General features: G+C 47.5%; 1 protein-coding gene across 1 annotated transcript in view; it reads left to right on the top strand.

The window, feature by feature from the left end:
- Positions 1-8,132, top strand: part of LOC139266159 (FERM domain-containing protein 7-like) — a 98,209-nt gene extending 90,077 nt beyond the window's left edge. Inside the window, exons 11-12 of the mRNA XM_070884002.1 lie at positions 4,964-5,015; positions 7,116-8,132. Coding sequence (XP_070740103.1) covers positions 4,964-5,015; positions 7,116-8,078 — 1,015 coding nt within the window. The 3' untranslated portion in view covers positions 8,079-8,132. The remainder of the gene's footprint in view (positions 1-4,963; positions 5,016-7,115) is intronic.
- Positions 8,133-13,889: the final 5,757 nt, after the last annotated feature.

The following is a 13,889-nucleotide window of genomic DNA, read 5'->3' as shown; positions in this document are numbered from 1 at the left end:
TTCCCAGGTGCTGGTCATGGAGGTCTCCTAATAATTTGGACCTGAATTTATTTGGTATAACCAATCTTGCACCCCACATGATACAATCTTTATCCATGGACAATTCATTCCTACGAATAAAGAATGGAGGAATATCTTTGTCTGATACCTGGTTTGGCCATCCGTTTGCAATGTAATCATACACCTTTCACATAACTGGATCACGTTTGGTTGCTCTACCAATCACTTCAGCTGTGACTGGCAGTTCATCAAAGTATGAAAAATAGAACACTTCTTCCCTATCGGGTGTAACTTGTGATGGGGAAGGCAATCTAGACATTGCATCAACATTACTGTCATCAGCTGATTGTCTGTACTCAACATCATATGTGTATGCTGACAAAATCAAAGCCCATCTCTGCATTCGGGCTGTAGCTAATGTTGGAACTGGGGACTTTGGATGGAGGATTGCTGTCAGGGGCTTATGATCTGTAACGATGGTAAACTTAGACCATACAAGTATTTGTGGAACTACTTGACCCCAAAAATTAATGCCAAAGCTTCCCTTTCGGTTTGCTCATAATTACGCTCACTGGCAGTGAGAGTGTGTGAAGCAAAAGCAATGGGTCTCTCGTCCTCACTATGTAGTACATGAGAGATTACTGCCCCAACTCCATACGGCGAGGCATCACATGCTAGCTTAATCTCCTTAGATATGTTATAGTGAACTAACATGGTGCTCTCTACCAAGTTGCTTTTACACTCCTTGAATGCTGTATTGCATTCTTCTGACCACTTCCAATGGACCTGTTTTTTCAACAGCGCATTCAGTGGATGTAACACTGTAGCCAAATTTGGTAGGAACTTCCCATAATAATTCAAAAGACCCAAAAATGATCGAAGTTCAGTGACATTCTTGGGAGTGGGTGCATTTCTAATTGCATCCAGCTTTCCATTGGTTGGATGTAAACCATCTTTGTCTACTCTGTGCCCTAAGTACTCCACTGAGTTTTGAAATAACTCACACTTGCAAGCAGTCGTACTCTGTACCTCTCTAGCCATGTGAACACTTCATTCAATATGTATTTATGGATTTGCCTGTTTGATGCTGAAATTAGTATGTCATCTAAATAACATACTACCCCTTCAATACCTTGCAAAATCTGGTTCATCACCCCTTGAAATATGGCAGGGGCGGAAGACACTCCAAATGATAGCCTATTAAATTGATATAGGCCTAAATGAGTATTTATAGTCAAGCATGATTTGGGCTCTTCATCTAGTTCAAGTTGTAAGTGTGCATTTGTGAGATCTAACTTTGAGAAGATCTGACCACCTGTCAGTGTTGTAATCAAATCTTCTACATTTGGCAATGTATTGGGGAGATTACCCTCTCGAACCTGGTTTACGGTTACTTTATAATCACCACACAATCTTACCTTACCATCAGACTTAGGTACAACAACAATTGGTGTGGCCCAATTACATAGATCTATCTTCGAGAAAATGTTCTCAGTCTCTCGTCTTTTGAGTTCTTGCTCAACTCTCTCCTTGACTGTGCATGGTACGGGACGTGGTTTGTAGTAAACTGGTCTTGTGTCCTTCTGTACCTTGACTCTCACCTTGAAGCCTTGGATCGGACTGCCTGTTTCTATCATCCTTCAGTGCAAATCTCGTTTTAACACAAAAAATCTCATTCTAATCCAGCTTCAATGATCCCAACCAATTTCTGCCTAGTAAGGCAGGCTTGTCTCCTGCCACCACTAAGAGAGGCAAACTCTGAAATTGATCTTTGCATTTCACCGGTATGGTGATACAACCTACCACAGGAATTTGCTCTCCTGAGTAGCCTCGCAGCTCTATCTTTGACTTTTCCAGTGGAAAATCAGTCAACTTGTCAAGAAAAAGCGATTCCGGTATTACACTCATGAATGCACCAGTGTCGATTTCCATGGGTATCCTGGTTCCTGAAACATCTACTGGGATGATGATACTTTTCGAATCGCTATTAGATACCGTCATGCTCCTGATGACGTGTATCTCTTCATCCTGTTGCTTTTCTTCCATGCTATGTAGTCTGTGTGGAGTTCTATTTATAGCCTTGAAAGTTGGTTTACTCTTCAGTCGGCAGGCCTTCGCAGTTTTCCTGCAGAAGAAACACTCTGCCTTCGCATCTGGACAACTTCGAGCAATGTGTTGTCCCAGGCACCGATAGCACGGCTTCAATGTATTGTTACCTTGGCCAGTTGCTGAGGCCTTGGGGCCCAACTGCCTTTTACTTTTAACCTGCAGGCAATTCACCTCGGTTGTCTGATGACTGGAAATGGTACAAAATTCGTGTGAATATTGGTCGGCCATATCCATTGACATAGCTGTCTGACAAGCTAAGTTAAAAATCAAGTTAGGGGTGTCAACAACTTTCTTCTGATTGCTTCATTTTTCTCCCACAAACAAAGCGGTCACGCAATGCTCGGTCCTGAAAGTTTCCGAAATGACAGTGAATGGATAGTGTTTTTTAATGCTACAATGTACTCACTGATACTTTCATCAATGAATTGATCTCGTGTTCCAAAACAATAACTTTCAGCAATTTCCAGGGGCTCAGGACCGTAGTGCTGTTCTAACTTGCTTAGAATCTCCATAAGTGATGTGTCCTTTGGCTTGATGGGAACAAGCACATTTTTCAGGGTTTTCATATACCTCGGGGCCTGCTTCAGTCAGGAAAATAGCCCGTTTTCTTTCTAACACTACCTGGTTATGGTTTCCATCATCGGGGACTTCGATGATACAATTTGCGGTGAAAAACATTTCTAGCCGCTCCACATAAGAACATAAGAAATAGGAGCAGGAATAGGCCATATGGCCCCTCGAGCCTGCTCCACCATTTAATAAGATCATGACTGATCTGATCATGGGCTCAGCTCCACTTCCCTGCCCGCTCCCCATAACCCTTTATTCCCTTATCGCTCAAAAATCTGCCTATCTCTGCCTTAAATATATTCAATGACCCAGCCTCCACAGCTCTCTGGGGCAGAGAATTCCATAGATTTACAACCCCCCGAGAGAACGAATTTCTCCTTATCTCAGTTTCAAATGGGCGGCCCCTTATTCTGAGACTATGTCCCCTAGATTTAGTTTCTCATATGAGTGGAAATATCCTCTCTGCATTCACCTTGTCGAGCCCCCTCATTATCTTATATGTTTCATTAAGATCACCTCTCATTCTTCTGAACTCCAATGTGTATAGGCCCAACCTACTCAACCTATCCTCATAAGTCAACCCCCTCATTTCCAGAGTCAACCTAGTGAACCTTCTCTGAACAGCTTCCAATGCAAGTATACATACCTTCCTTAAAAACGGAGACCAAAACTGTACACAGTACTCTAGGTGTGGCCTCACCAATACCCTGTACAGTTGTAATAGGACTTCTCTGCTTTTATACTCTGCTTTGACAAGGTCCCTCACAAGAGATTGGTGTGCAAAATCAAAGCGCATGGTATTGGGTGTAATGTACTGACGTGGATAGAGAACTGGTTGGCAGACAGGAAGCAGAGAGTCGGGATAAACGGGTCCTTTTCAGAATGGCGGGCAGTGACTAGTGGAGTGCCGCAGGGCTCAGTGCTGGGACCCCAGCTCTTTACAATATACATTAATGATTTAGATGAAGGAATTGAGTGTAATATCTCCAAGTTTGCAGATAACACTAAACTGGGTGGTGGTGTGAGCTGTGAGGAGGATGCTAAGAGGATGCAGGGTGACTTGGACAGGTTAGGTGAGTGGGCAAATGCATGGCAGATGCAGTATAATGTGGATAAATGTGAGGTTATCCATTTTGGGGGCAAAAACACGAAGGCAGAATATTATCTGTATGGCGGCAGATTGGAAAAAGGGGAGGTGCAACGAGACCTGGGTGTCGTGGTTCATCAGTCATTAAAAGTTGGCATGCAGGTACAGCAGGTGGTGAAGAAGGCAAATGGCATGTTGGCCTTCATAGCGAGGGGATTTGAGTACAGGGGCAGGGAGGTGTTACTATAGTTGGACAAGGCCTTGGTGAGGCCACACCTGGAGTATTGTGTACAGTTGTGGTCTCCTAACTTGAAGAAGGACATTCTTGCTGTTGAGGGAATGCAGTGAAGGTTCACCAGACTGATTCCTGGGACGGCGGAACTGACATATCAAGAAAGACTGGATCAACTGGGCTTGTATTCACTGGAGTTCAGAAGAATGAGAGGGGATCTCATAGAAACGTTTAAAATTCTGACGGGTTTAGACAGGTTAGATGCAGGAAGACTGTTCCCAATGTTGGGGAAGTCCAGAACCAGGGGTCACAGTCTAAGGATAAGAGGTAAGCTATTTAGGACCGAATGAGGAGAAACTTCTTCACCCAGAGAGTGGTGAACCTGTGGAATTCTCTACCACAGAAAGTTGAGGCCAATTCACTAAATATATTCAAAAAGGAGTTAGATGTAGTCCTTACTACTAGGGGGATCAAGGGGTATGGCGAGAAAGCAGGAATGGGGTACTGAAGTTGCATGTTCAGCCATGAACTCATTGAATGGCGGTGCAGGCTCGACGGGCCGAATGGCCTACTCCTGCATCTATTTTCTATGTTTCTATGTTTCTATGTTTACAAGATCGTTCTTAACACAGGAAATTATCAGGTAGACCTATCACCTGATGCCTTTATTGTATTTACAGCAATGGCTGCGTTACCACAGTAGTCCACTAGGTGGAGCAGTAGTCCACTGGATGGAACTACATATTACAGCTGAGTATTGCAGTGCTGAGGGAACGCTGCACTGTCAGAGGTGCCGTTTTTCAGATGAGACATTAAACTGAGGCCCCGTCTGCCCTCTCAGGTGGAGATAAAAGATTGCACGGCACTCTTTTGAAAAGGAGCAGAGAAGTAATATTTGAACAAGTGGTGAGCCTTTATGATAATGAATTGGTCTTTCGTTGATACTGTTGTGTTTTTTTTTGCAGGAGGCAGTGTGAGGACGCTTCACCAGTACCCTACCTCAAGCTGGAGAGACAGGTTAGTGAAAGAAACGGTCTTTGAAGTGTTCTTAATTAACTGTTTTATTAATTGTAATATATTCTTTATGTCATCACAAACACACACTACACACAAGATGGCGCTACAGGAACTAGTCATGTGACCTTGTCACATGAGCCTTTTATTGTATTTACGTTAGCAGTTGCATCACCAGAGTAGTTCACTTGGTGAAGCAGTAGTTCACCAGTGGGAGCTCAATATTATATTAATAAAGACTGGTTCAAAAATCATTATAGAAGGATCAAATAGTCAAATAGGATACCAAGGAGTTGAGTTTCAGCGGTTGGGGTGGTGAGTATCCCGGTCATCTACCATAACTTCAACGGAAGATCTGTAGAAATCCCAAATACAGTCTGGAATTTCCTCCTTGGGCTCAACCCGGAAACTAGACCCGAAAATGCACTCAATGTTGGCCCCATTTTGCCGACGCCAAGTTGTGCCCAAGTATCCACTCAATCTTATTAGAATACGTCTGCCTTAAAGTGGGCGTAAATCAGCGTACACAAGGAAGCAGTGAACCCACACCAGATATTCCCTCTTTGAGCCTGTGCACATCAGGCACAGTGTGCTTAGGAGCCTGCAATAGAGCAAGCTTTTCAATTTTTTTACGTGACTTATACTGACATCAGCAACAGAAAATACAGAGCGCATTGTAAGGATGTAAGGATGTCTTTATAAAAAAAAAACACCCAGAAATTGACCAGAAAAATTACTTTCTTTCCTGCTAGGCCTAGAAAGCTGGTCGCAATGTTGAGGGACCCCTGAACAGGCATGATTGGAGGAGACTCACGTTTGAGAGTTGTGGGCAAAGAGCAAGGAGACTTGGCGTATTATAGTTATGAGCAATGTTCCTTGTAATTTTGTTTGGTGCCGCTTGGCCCTTAGTACGGTTTTCACATTGATAAGTCGGCTGGCCGGGATCGCAGGGAACATTGCTTACTGGGAACATTGGTTATGAGCGGAGCTAACTTACACCCAAAATCTCCTCATCTTTCAAGCCGTGTAATTGGTTGGAGTCCAGACTATAGGCATCCCTGGGCGCAAATGCGGAGGAAACTCCAAGGTGCCAGAATTGCCCCTTGCCCCAATTGGGGGCAGTAACCTTCTGGGCTGGGACATTTATTGACCGGCCCAGAGGTCCCACCCCTGACACGGAATTGGGCCGTGCGCCACTCAAAGGAACGGGAGCGCTGTCTCTGGTGCTCCGCCTCCTTGGAGGGGCGTACCCGGTGCGGGAGCCCAGCGCTATGTAGAGCATCCACGTCTCGCTAACCCGCTACAATGCCCCTCCCCTTCAGTTAAAGGGGGGTAGAGGCACTGCACACTCTGCAGGCCCTTTAGTGGCCAGCAAATGGACTATCAGCGACGCGATCAACCGGGCCAGTGGCCCGCCACCCAAAACAGAGTGCCGGCCTATGCGATAGCGGCCCGGTTGATGTGAGGGCCGTCATTGACGGAACAACGCAAGACTCTGCCGACAAAACAAAATGACGGACCGTGAAGCTGCCGTTGACATTGGCCCTTGCCAGCCTTGTGGCCCTTGGGGCAATTGCCCCCGTGGGGCACAAAGGGGTCGGCGCTCATGGCGATGATGTCATCACCAGGCGTGCACCGGCCTAGGGCGCTAATTGCAGTGCACAGCGCTACCGGGACAGCGCCTCGGAAACCTCTGGGGCAATTTCCAGGGAGGCGCTATCAACCGCCTTGCCCGGGCGATAAAGCCATTGCGTCCCGTCAATACCCACGGAGCCGTTAACGGGGCTATAAAAAGGGGTAATTTCAGCCCCCAACTCTTTTGCAGATCTCGATATGTAGATGATGCATAAGGTGCTGTCAATTTTATCGTGTTTAACATATCACTGGACTAGATCGTGACTTTGAACAATGGTGTAAAACGGGTAATAGTGAATCAGCAGCCCGGTTTACATCTCTAGACATTGTTATTCCCGCTGAACTGGCTCCCGAATCACCGTTACCCTTTACAGCATCATTCGAGGTCCAGCTCTAACCCACTGTAGCAACATCATCTTGTTTGATTGAAATGCTGAGAAATTGGATTGAGTCTTCTCTTCCCTTCAGGTCAAGGGGTTGCCTCATCGCCTTGGTGACGCCGAGCAGCCAGGAGACACAAAGGTCAAGGTTCGGCACAAGTCAACACACAGAGAATGGAAGGAGTCGGCGATGAAGATTGTCTTCACCACAGAACTGGAGCGGTCCCGGCCCGAGGCTGACCCGGCATCAGGAGTTGTGTCCAGCGGCGATGTCGCCACGCCCCACCCCAGTGACAGCGACACCGAGACCAGGAAAGACCCAGTCCAGCCGCAACAAGGTGGCAGGACCCGGGGAGACACCGAGACAGGAGAGGGCAGCGGTGGAAGTTCACCCGAGTTCACCATAGGCCGCCCGTGCATCAGCGACCATTTCCCGCACTCGGCCGCTGCTTTGGATAGAGCGTGGCAGGTGCCCAGCCGTGCCCCGGTGAGTGAGGACGTGATCCGGCCCTCAGGCATGGCTCGGCCGCTCAGCCTGCCCGCACGCAGCTGCCTGGCCAGTCACGGGCTTTACCAGCGGGTCGCGATGAGGAGCTGCGGCAACTGCCTGAATGCGGTGACGGAGGAGGAGGGCCAACTGGACGACAGCATGCAGCCTCCCAAAAGGTCACACAGCCAGTCCGACGTGAAGACACTCGGTCTAATCGGCGGGCCAGAGTTGAGAGCACTGGCTCACTACCTGCCGCTGAGTCGCAGACAGAATGCCCACAAACTGAGGCCTGTGCACCCAGTGCATGTGGCACTGCAGCGCAAGGAGGCCCTACAGACCACAGAGCGGTATATCAGCAGCGGCACAGAATCAAGTGATTCAGACTCAGAAATAATCAGCCCCTACTTTCATCCTTGCCTGTGTGGCAAAGCTCTTCGGTCTTCAGCGCTGAGGGTGGGCCGCTTTTCCTCAGCCAGCCCCCTGTCGGACGAAGGCGCTGCATTCGATCTGAACTGCCGGAAAGACGGCAGCCACTTGACGATATACACCGAATTCATTTAGTGAAGGATCGAGCCAGGTTTCACAGTTGCCCTGTTCCGCAACCAGCCCAACTATTATCCACGCCGTCATCCTAGCCGTCGGTCGCCTGTTGTTGGAGCTCTGTGACTATCTTCCGCACCTCGTCACAAAGCAGGGACCTGGACTCTTGTGTTGTGTGTGGGACAGTTTGTGGTCACTCGTTCATTGCTCTGTTCTGTACTGAGGCTGGGTCACCCCGTGCAGCTTGTGGGTGCCATTGGCTAATTCAAGCGTTAGCTCATCCACCATTGGATGGTGATTCCTCCATCGAGAGTCCCACTCGCCCCCTCCAGGGGCTCAGTCACCCAACATCATTGGCACTTTCAGGAGGTGACTGGGTTAGTTAACTCGGTGTTGGCCAGTGCCATCTACTATCGTTACGGTAACAGGTTTGAACAACATTTATGGCACTTACATTTAAGCCATGTTCAATACCTCTACTATGCTGCCACAAAGCAGCTTATAGAGAGATGTGATAAAGGCTGCAGTTATAGTACAGATAGAGGCTAAGTCACATACTGTAAAGCAGATCTCAGTTATACAGTCAGGGGTATCTCGGTGCATGTTGCAGTGAGGTCAGTGACAAACAGGCACTCCGTGTATGGGCACACAGCCTCGTGCTTGGCCCACTCAGGAGGTCCAATGGATTCCACTGAAATGCTGCATCACTGGACCAGAGTTATACTGCACCCGCTGAAAACCTGAAGTGGTGCAAGATCACCTCCTGAAAGGGGTGTCACATTTCTCGCTTTGATGTGCAGGGTAGAGTCAGAGCTGATGAGTTCCAAGTTTAAACTCTCACATTTGTGAAGAGCTTCACACATCTGTATGAGTGCAAACACTGCAGTATATCTACAGCCGACTGGTCCAGCTGTACCGTACAGGACTGTATACCGTAGCGGGCACCAGAGAGCGTTGTAGAGACGGAACGTTGCTTCATGTATGTGCAGTATTGTTTTGCTACACCTAGTTTGATTATTGATCACTTTACAAAGAATAACTGGCTAAAACATATTACTGATTGCTATCGGAAAAGGGCAGAGAGTGGGATTTAAGAAAAATGGGGCGATAGGTTGGTTTTCCCTCAGGGAATGTGGTTGATGGAATCCATTCATAGACTGAAGTAAATGTTTAATAAACCTGCCTGTGCAACACATCAGAGCAACATTGGTTGATTTATTTATTTTAATATAACCTGGAGTGCTAAAAGTTGTAATTAAATAGTGTAGAAGAGAACTTCAGTGGCATGAGATTATTATTACATTTTGTGAGGTTTATTTTGTAACCAGTAATGTATAAAAGTTGAAGCACAGTCTGTCACTGACTTGTCCGAAAGCCGCCTCCAGTATTTCCTCGCTATTATTTGGCTTTGTTCCTTTTCCCGCTGTCAGGTGTTGTGTGATTTTTGCATTCCTCAAAACTATTGGAGCAGTAATCCAGAGAGCATGAGTTCAAATCCCACCGCCGCAGTTTGAGAATGTTAATTCAGATCAGTTTAAAAAATACTGGTATCAATAAAGCCATTGGATTGTCATAAAAACCCAGCTGCTTTATTAATGTCCTCACTTCGACCTACATTGTTGCCATAGAGATTTTCACCTTGATGCTAATTCAATCGGGGCCATTCCACATCAACTATAAAAAAAAAATTAATGTTTGCATTTATACGTCTATCAAAATGCTCCGAAGCACTTTACAGCCAATGAAGGATTGTTGTAATATAGGAAACGCAGCGGCCAATTTGTGCACAGCAAGCTCCCACAAACTTGATAATGACCGGATAATAACCTGATTTTTTTATGGTGATGTTTGACAGATGTATATTGGCCAGGACACCAGGGAGAACTCTCCTGATTTTCATCAAAATAGTGCCATGGGATCTGTTAGGCCCACGGAAAGGGCAGACGGGGCCTCACTGTAACATCTCAACATCAACGACACAGCACTTGTATTTATATGGCACCTTTAACAAAATAAAACATCCCAAGGCACTTTGCAGGAGTATTATGAGATTTAAAAAATTGACACATAAGGAGAAATTACGGCAGGTGACCAATAGCTTGGTCAAAGAGGCATGTTTTAAGGAAAGTCTTAAGGGAGGAGAGAGAGGTAGAGAGGCGGAGAGGTTTAGGGAAGGAGTTTCAGAGCTTGGGGCCTAGGCAACAGAAGGTGTGGCCACCAATGGTTGAGCGATTATAATCAGGGATGCTCAAGAGGGCAGAATTAGAGGAGCGCAGATATCTCGGGGGTTGTGGGGCTGGAGGAGATTACAGCGATAGGGAGGGGCGAGGCCATGGAGGGATTTGAAAACAAAGATGAGAATTTTGAAATCGAGGCGTTGCTTAACCGGAAGCCAATGTAGTCAGCGAGCACAGGGGTGAAGGGTGAGTGGGACTTGGTGCGAGTTAGGACACGGGCAGCCAAATTTTAGATCATCTCAAGTTACGTAGGGTAGAATGTGGGAGGCCAGTGCGTTAGAAAGTTTAGAGGTAACATAGACATGGATGAGGGTTTCAGCAGTGGATGAGCTGAGGCAAGGGTGGAGACGGGCGATGTGACGGAGGTGGAACTAGGCAGTCTTAGTTATGCTGTGGATATGTGGTCGAAAGCTCATTTCAGGGTTAAATATGACACCAAGGTTGCGAACAGTGTGGTTCAGCTTCAGACAGATGTTGGGGAGAGGGATGGAGTCAGTGGAAAACAGTCTGACAATTTAGAGGCTGTGGAGGGGTCGAGAGACGTGGTGGAGAGGTAGAGCTGGATGTCATCAGCGTACATGTGGAAACTGATGTCACCAAGGGGTAACATGTAAATGAGAAATAGGAGGGGTATACCAGAGGTAATGATGCGGGAGTGGGAAGAGAAGCCGTTGCAGGTGATTCTCTGGCTACGATTAGATAGATAAGAATGGAACCAGGCGAGTGCAGTCCCACCCAGCTGGACAACGGTGGAGAGGCGTTGGAGGAGGATGGAGTGGTCAACCTTATGAAAGGCTGCAGACAGGTCAAGAAGGATGAGGAGGGACAGTTTACCTTTGTCACAGTCACAAAGGATTTCATTAGTGACTTTGATGAGAGCCATTTCGGTACTGTGGAAATCTGATTGAAAGGATTCAAACATTGAGTTGCGGGAAAGGTGGGCACGGATTTGGGAGGCGACAACACGTTCAAGGACTTTGGAGAGGAAAGGGAGGTTGGAGATGGGACGGTAGTTTGCAAGGACGGAGGGGTCAAGGGTTGGTTTTTTGAGGAGAGGGGTGATGATGGCAGATTTGAGGGAGAGGGAGACAGTACCTCAGGAGAGAGAACTGTTAACAATGTCAGCTAACATGGGAGCCAGAAAAGGAAGTTGGGTGGTCAGCAGATCAAGGGAGCAGGAAGTGTGTCTCATGGTCAAGGTGAGCTCAGAGACGTCATGAGGGGAGATCGGAGTGAAGCTGGAGAAAGATGTGAGGTCAGGGCTAGGGCTGGGAGCTTCCTGAGAGGAAGTTTGACTCGGTGGGCTGGGAGAAGGAAGGGAAGTGGCAGAGGCAGCTGATCGGACAGTCTCAATCTTAGAGACAAAGAAGTTCATGAGCTCCCCACATTATTGTCGGAGGTGAGTGTGGAGACTGGGGAGAGTGATATAAAAAGACGGTTAGCAGTGGAGAATAGAAACCGGGGTTTATCTTTGCATTCCAGAATGATTCTGGGACAGTGAGCAACTTTGGCAGAGGAGAGCAGGACCGGATAGAGCTTTATGTGGCCCAGCCAGATCTGGTGGTGAATGGTTAAACCAATTGTCCACCATCTCCGTTCAAGTCTGCATCACTTGGACTTGAGAGTGAAGCTCAGGGTTATGCCAGGGGAACAGCCAGGGCAAGAGAGAGTAATGGTTTTAACAGGGACTAGGGTGTCAAAGATGGTGGTGAGGGTGTGATTGAGCAGATCGGTAGCTGCAGAAATGTCATGGTGAATGGAGGGCCAAAGGCTGGACATTTGGGAGTTCATAAGTGCAGTTGTAAGAGAGTCGGGAGAGAGTTTTTTCCAGGGTTGGACACAGAAGGAGGTAGGATTGGGGGGCAATGGAAGGGGATATAGGTGTAGAGTGATACGAAGAAGTGATTAGAGATGGCCTTACCTGCGATTGACACAATGGGAGTAGCGAGGCCACGAAAGATGGCAAGGTCGAGGGGGTGGGGAGTTTACATGGAGGGAGAGATTAAGGGAGGATAGGAGGCTGGTGAACTCAGAGGAGAGTGAGCATGATGAATTGAGATGGAGGTTGAAATCACTGAGGATGAAAAGTCGTTTGGAACAGAGGCAGAGGGAGGAAAGTAGTGAAGAAATATCGGTAATAAAACTTTTATGGTACTTGGGTGGGGGGTCGAGAACGAGAATTTTAAATGAGGTGTGAGGGGCGGAATAGGGGGAGATGCTCAAAGGAGGAGAAAGTGCGGGAGGAGTAGGGGGACAGACCAGGGTGTAATTTGTTGATGAGAGCCACACCACCACCACGGCAGTCTGAGCAGGGAAAGTGGTGGAAGGTATATCCAGGCGGGGAGGCTTCATTGAAGGCCAAGGTGCCATCGCCCTTCAGCCAAAATTCCGTCAGGGCCATGATGTCCATGTCATCATCCAAGATAAGCTGATGGATGGGAAGGGCCCTGTTCGCAAGCGAATGGACGTTCTGGAGAAAGATGCTGAGAGGGTCAGTGATGGCTGTCCCACTGCCTGCATCCACAAGGTCAGTGCTGGCAGGGGGAGGGGGTGAGTGAGTTGGACGGGGAGGAGATTGGCAACACTAGCCTGCAGTGGGCATGCTGGATGGAAGATCGACGGGAGAGTAGGATGGGACAGTTAGGGTTGCTGTACGTAAGGAGGCAGTGATGAGTGCTTCAATGGGTCCTTCATAGGATGCCAAGAGAGGCCCAGAGTGAAGCTGTAGGTTTAATGAGGAGGGAGTCAAGCCTGGGATGGTGGCAGGCGAGTAAGAAGATCAAAGAGTAATGAAGGATTGGGTTAGGGATTTGGGAAGGCAGAGGATCCGAGAGAGGAGAGATGAAAGGAGGCATGATGACAGCGGAGAACGGTCAGGGAGGGAGAAAAATGGAAAAATATTGAGTGGCTGGGGCCCGGAGTGGCAGCCAAAGTGCGTACGCGAATGGACAGGGGGAAGCTCAGGTTACATATGCCTATTTAAATGTAGTAGTTAATGAGACACAATAGTGGGGAGACCAGGGTCAAAGTCAGAGGTCCCGTGGAAGAACAAAGCCGACATGAGCAGGATGGGGCCGGCCACGGAGCATCAACAAACTGCTGTCCAAACCAGGCGAGTGAAGCCCAGAAGCTATTTCAAGTGTCGAGAGTTCGAGGATGGAGGTTGTTGCCGTAGGAAAGAGAGTCGGTAGCAATGCAGAAAGATTGACGCAAGATGGGAGGTCACTGTAGATCAAAGCAGTGGAGAAAAAGTTAAACCACAAGCCAACGACCAGCAAAAGCTGAAAATCGGTCGGAGGAGTCATCGCGGTGACAGCAAGTGAAGCTGCAGCTGTTAGCTAGAATCCAGCAGAGCTGAAAACCCAGTAGATCCAGTTCAACAGAGACACAGCCACAGTTTAAAAGGTAAAAGTTATCTTTTAGCAGCAGAAATGGAGAAACAGTGGGTAGTCTTACAGTACAATCCAGTGTAGACATGTAATGGTGTAATCCAGTGTCGTTCAAAGCAGAAAACAAACGCATGCCGGGGAATAAAAATAAAAAAGGGAAGGTGGCTCAACCGTGGCTATCTAGGGAAATCAGGGATAGTATTAAA

Source organism: Pristiophorus japonicus, chromosome 6 (genome assembly GCF_044704955.1).
Source record: "Pristiophorus japonicus isolate sPriJap1 chromosome 6, sPriJap1.hap1, whole genome shotgun sequence".
In the NCBI taxonomy this organism is placed as follows: Eukaryota; Metazoa; Chordata; class Chondrichthyes; family Pristiophoridae; genus Pristiophorus; species Pristiophorus japonicus.
This window is presented reverse-complemented; position numbering and strand designations above follow the sequence as displayed.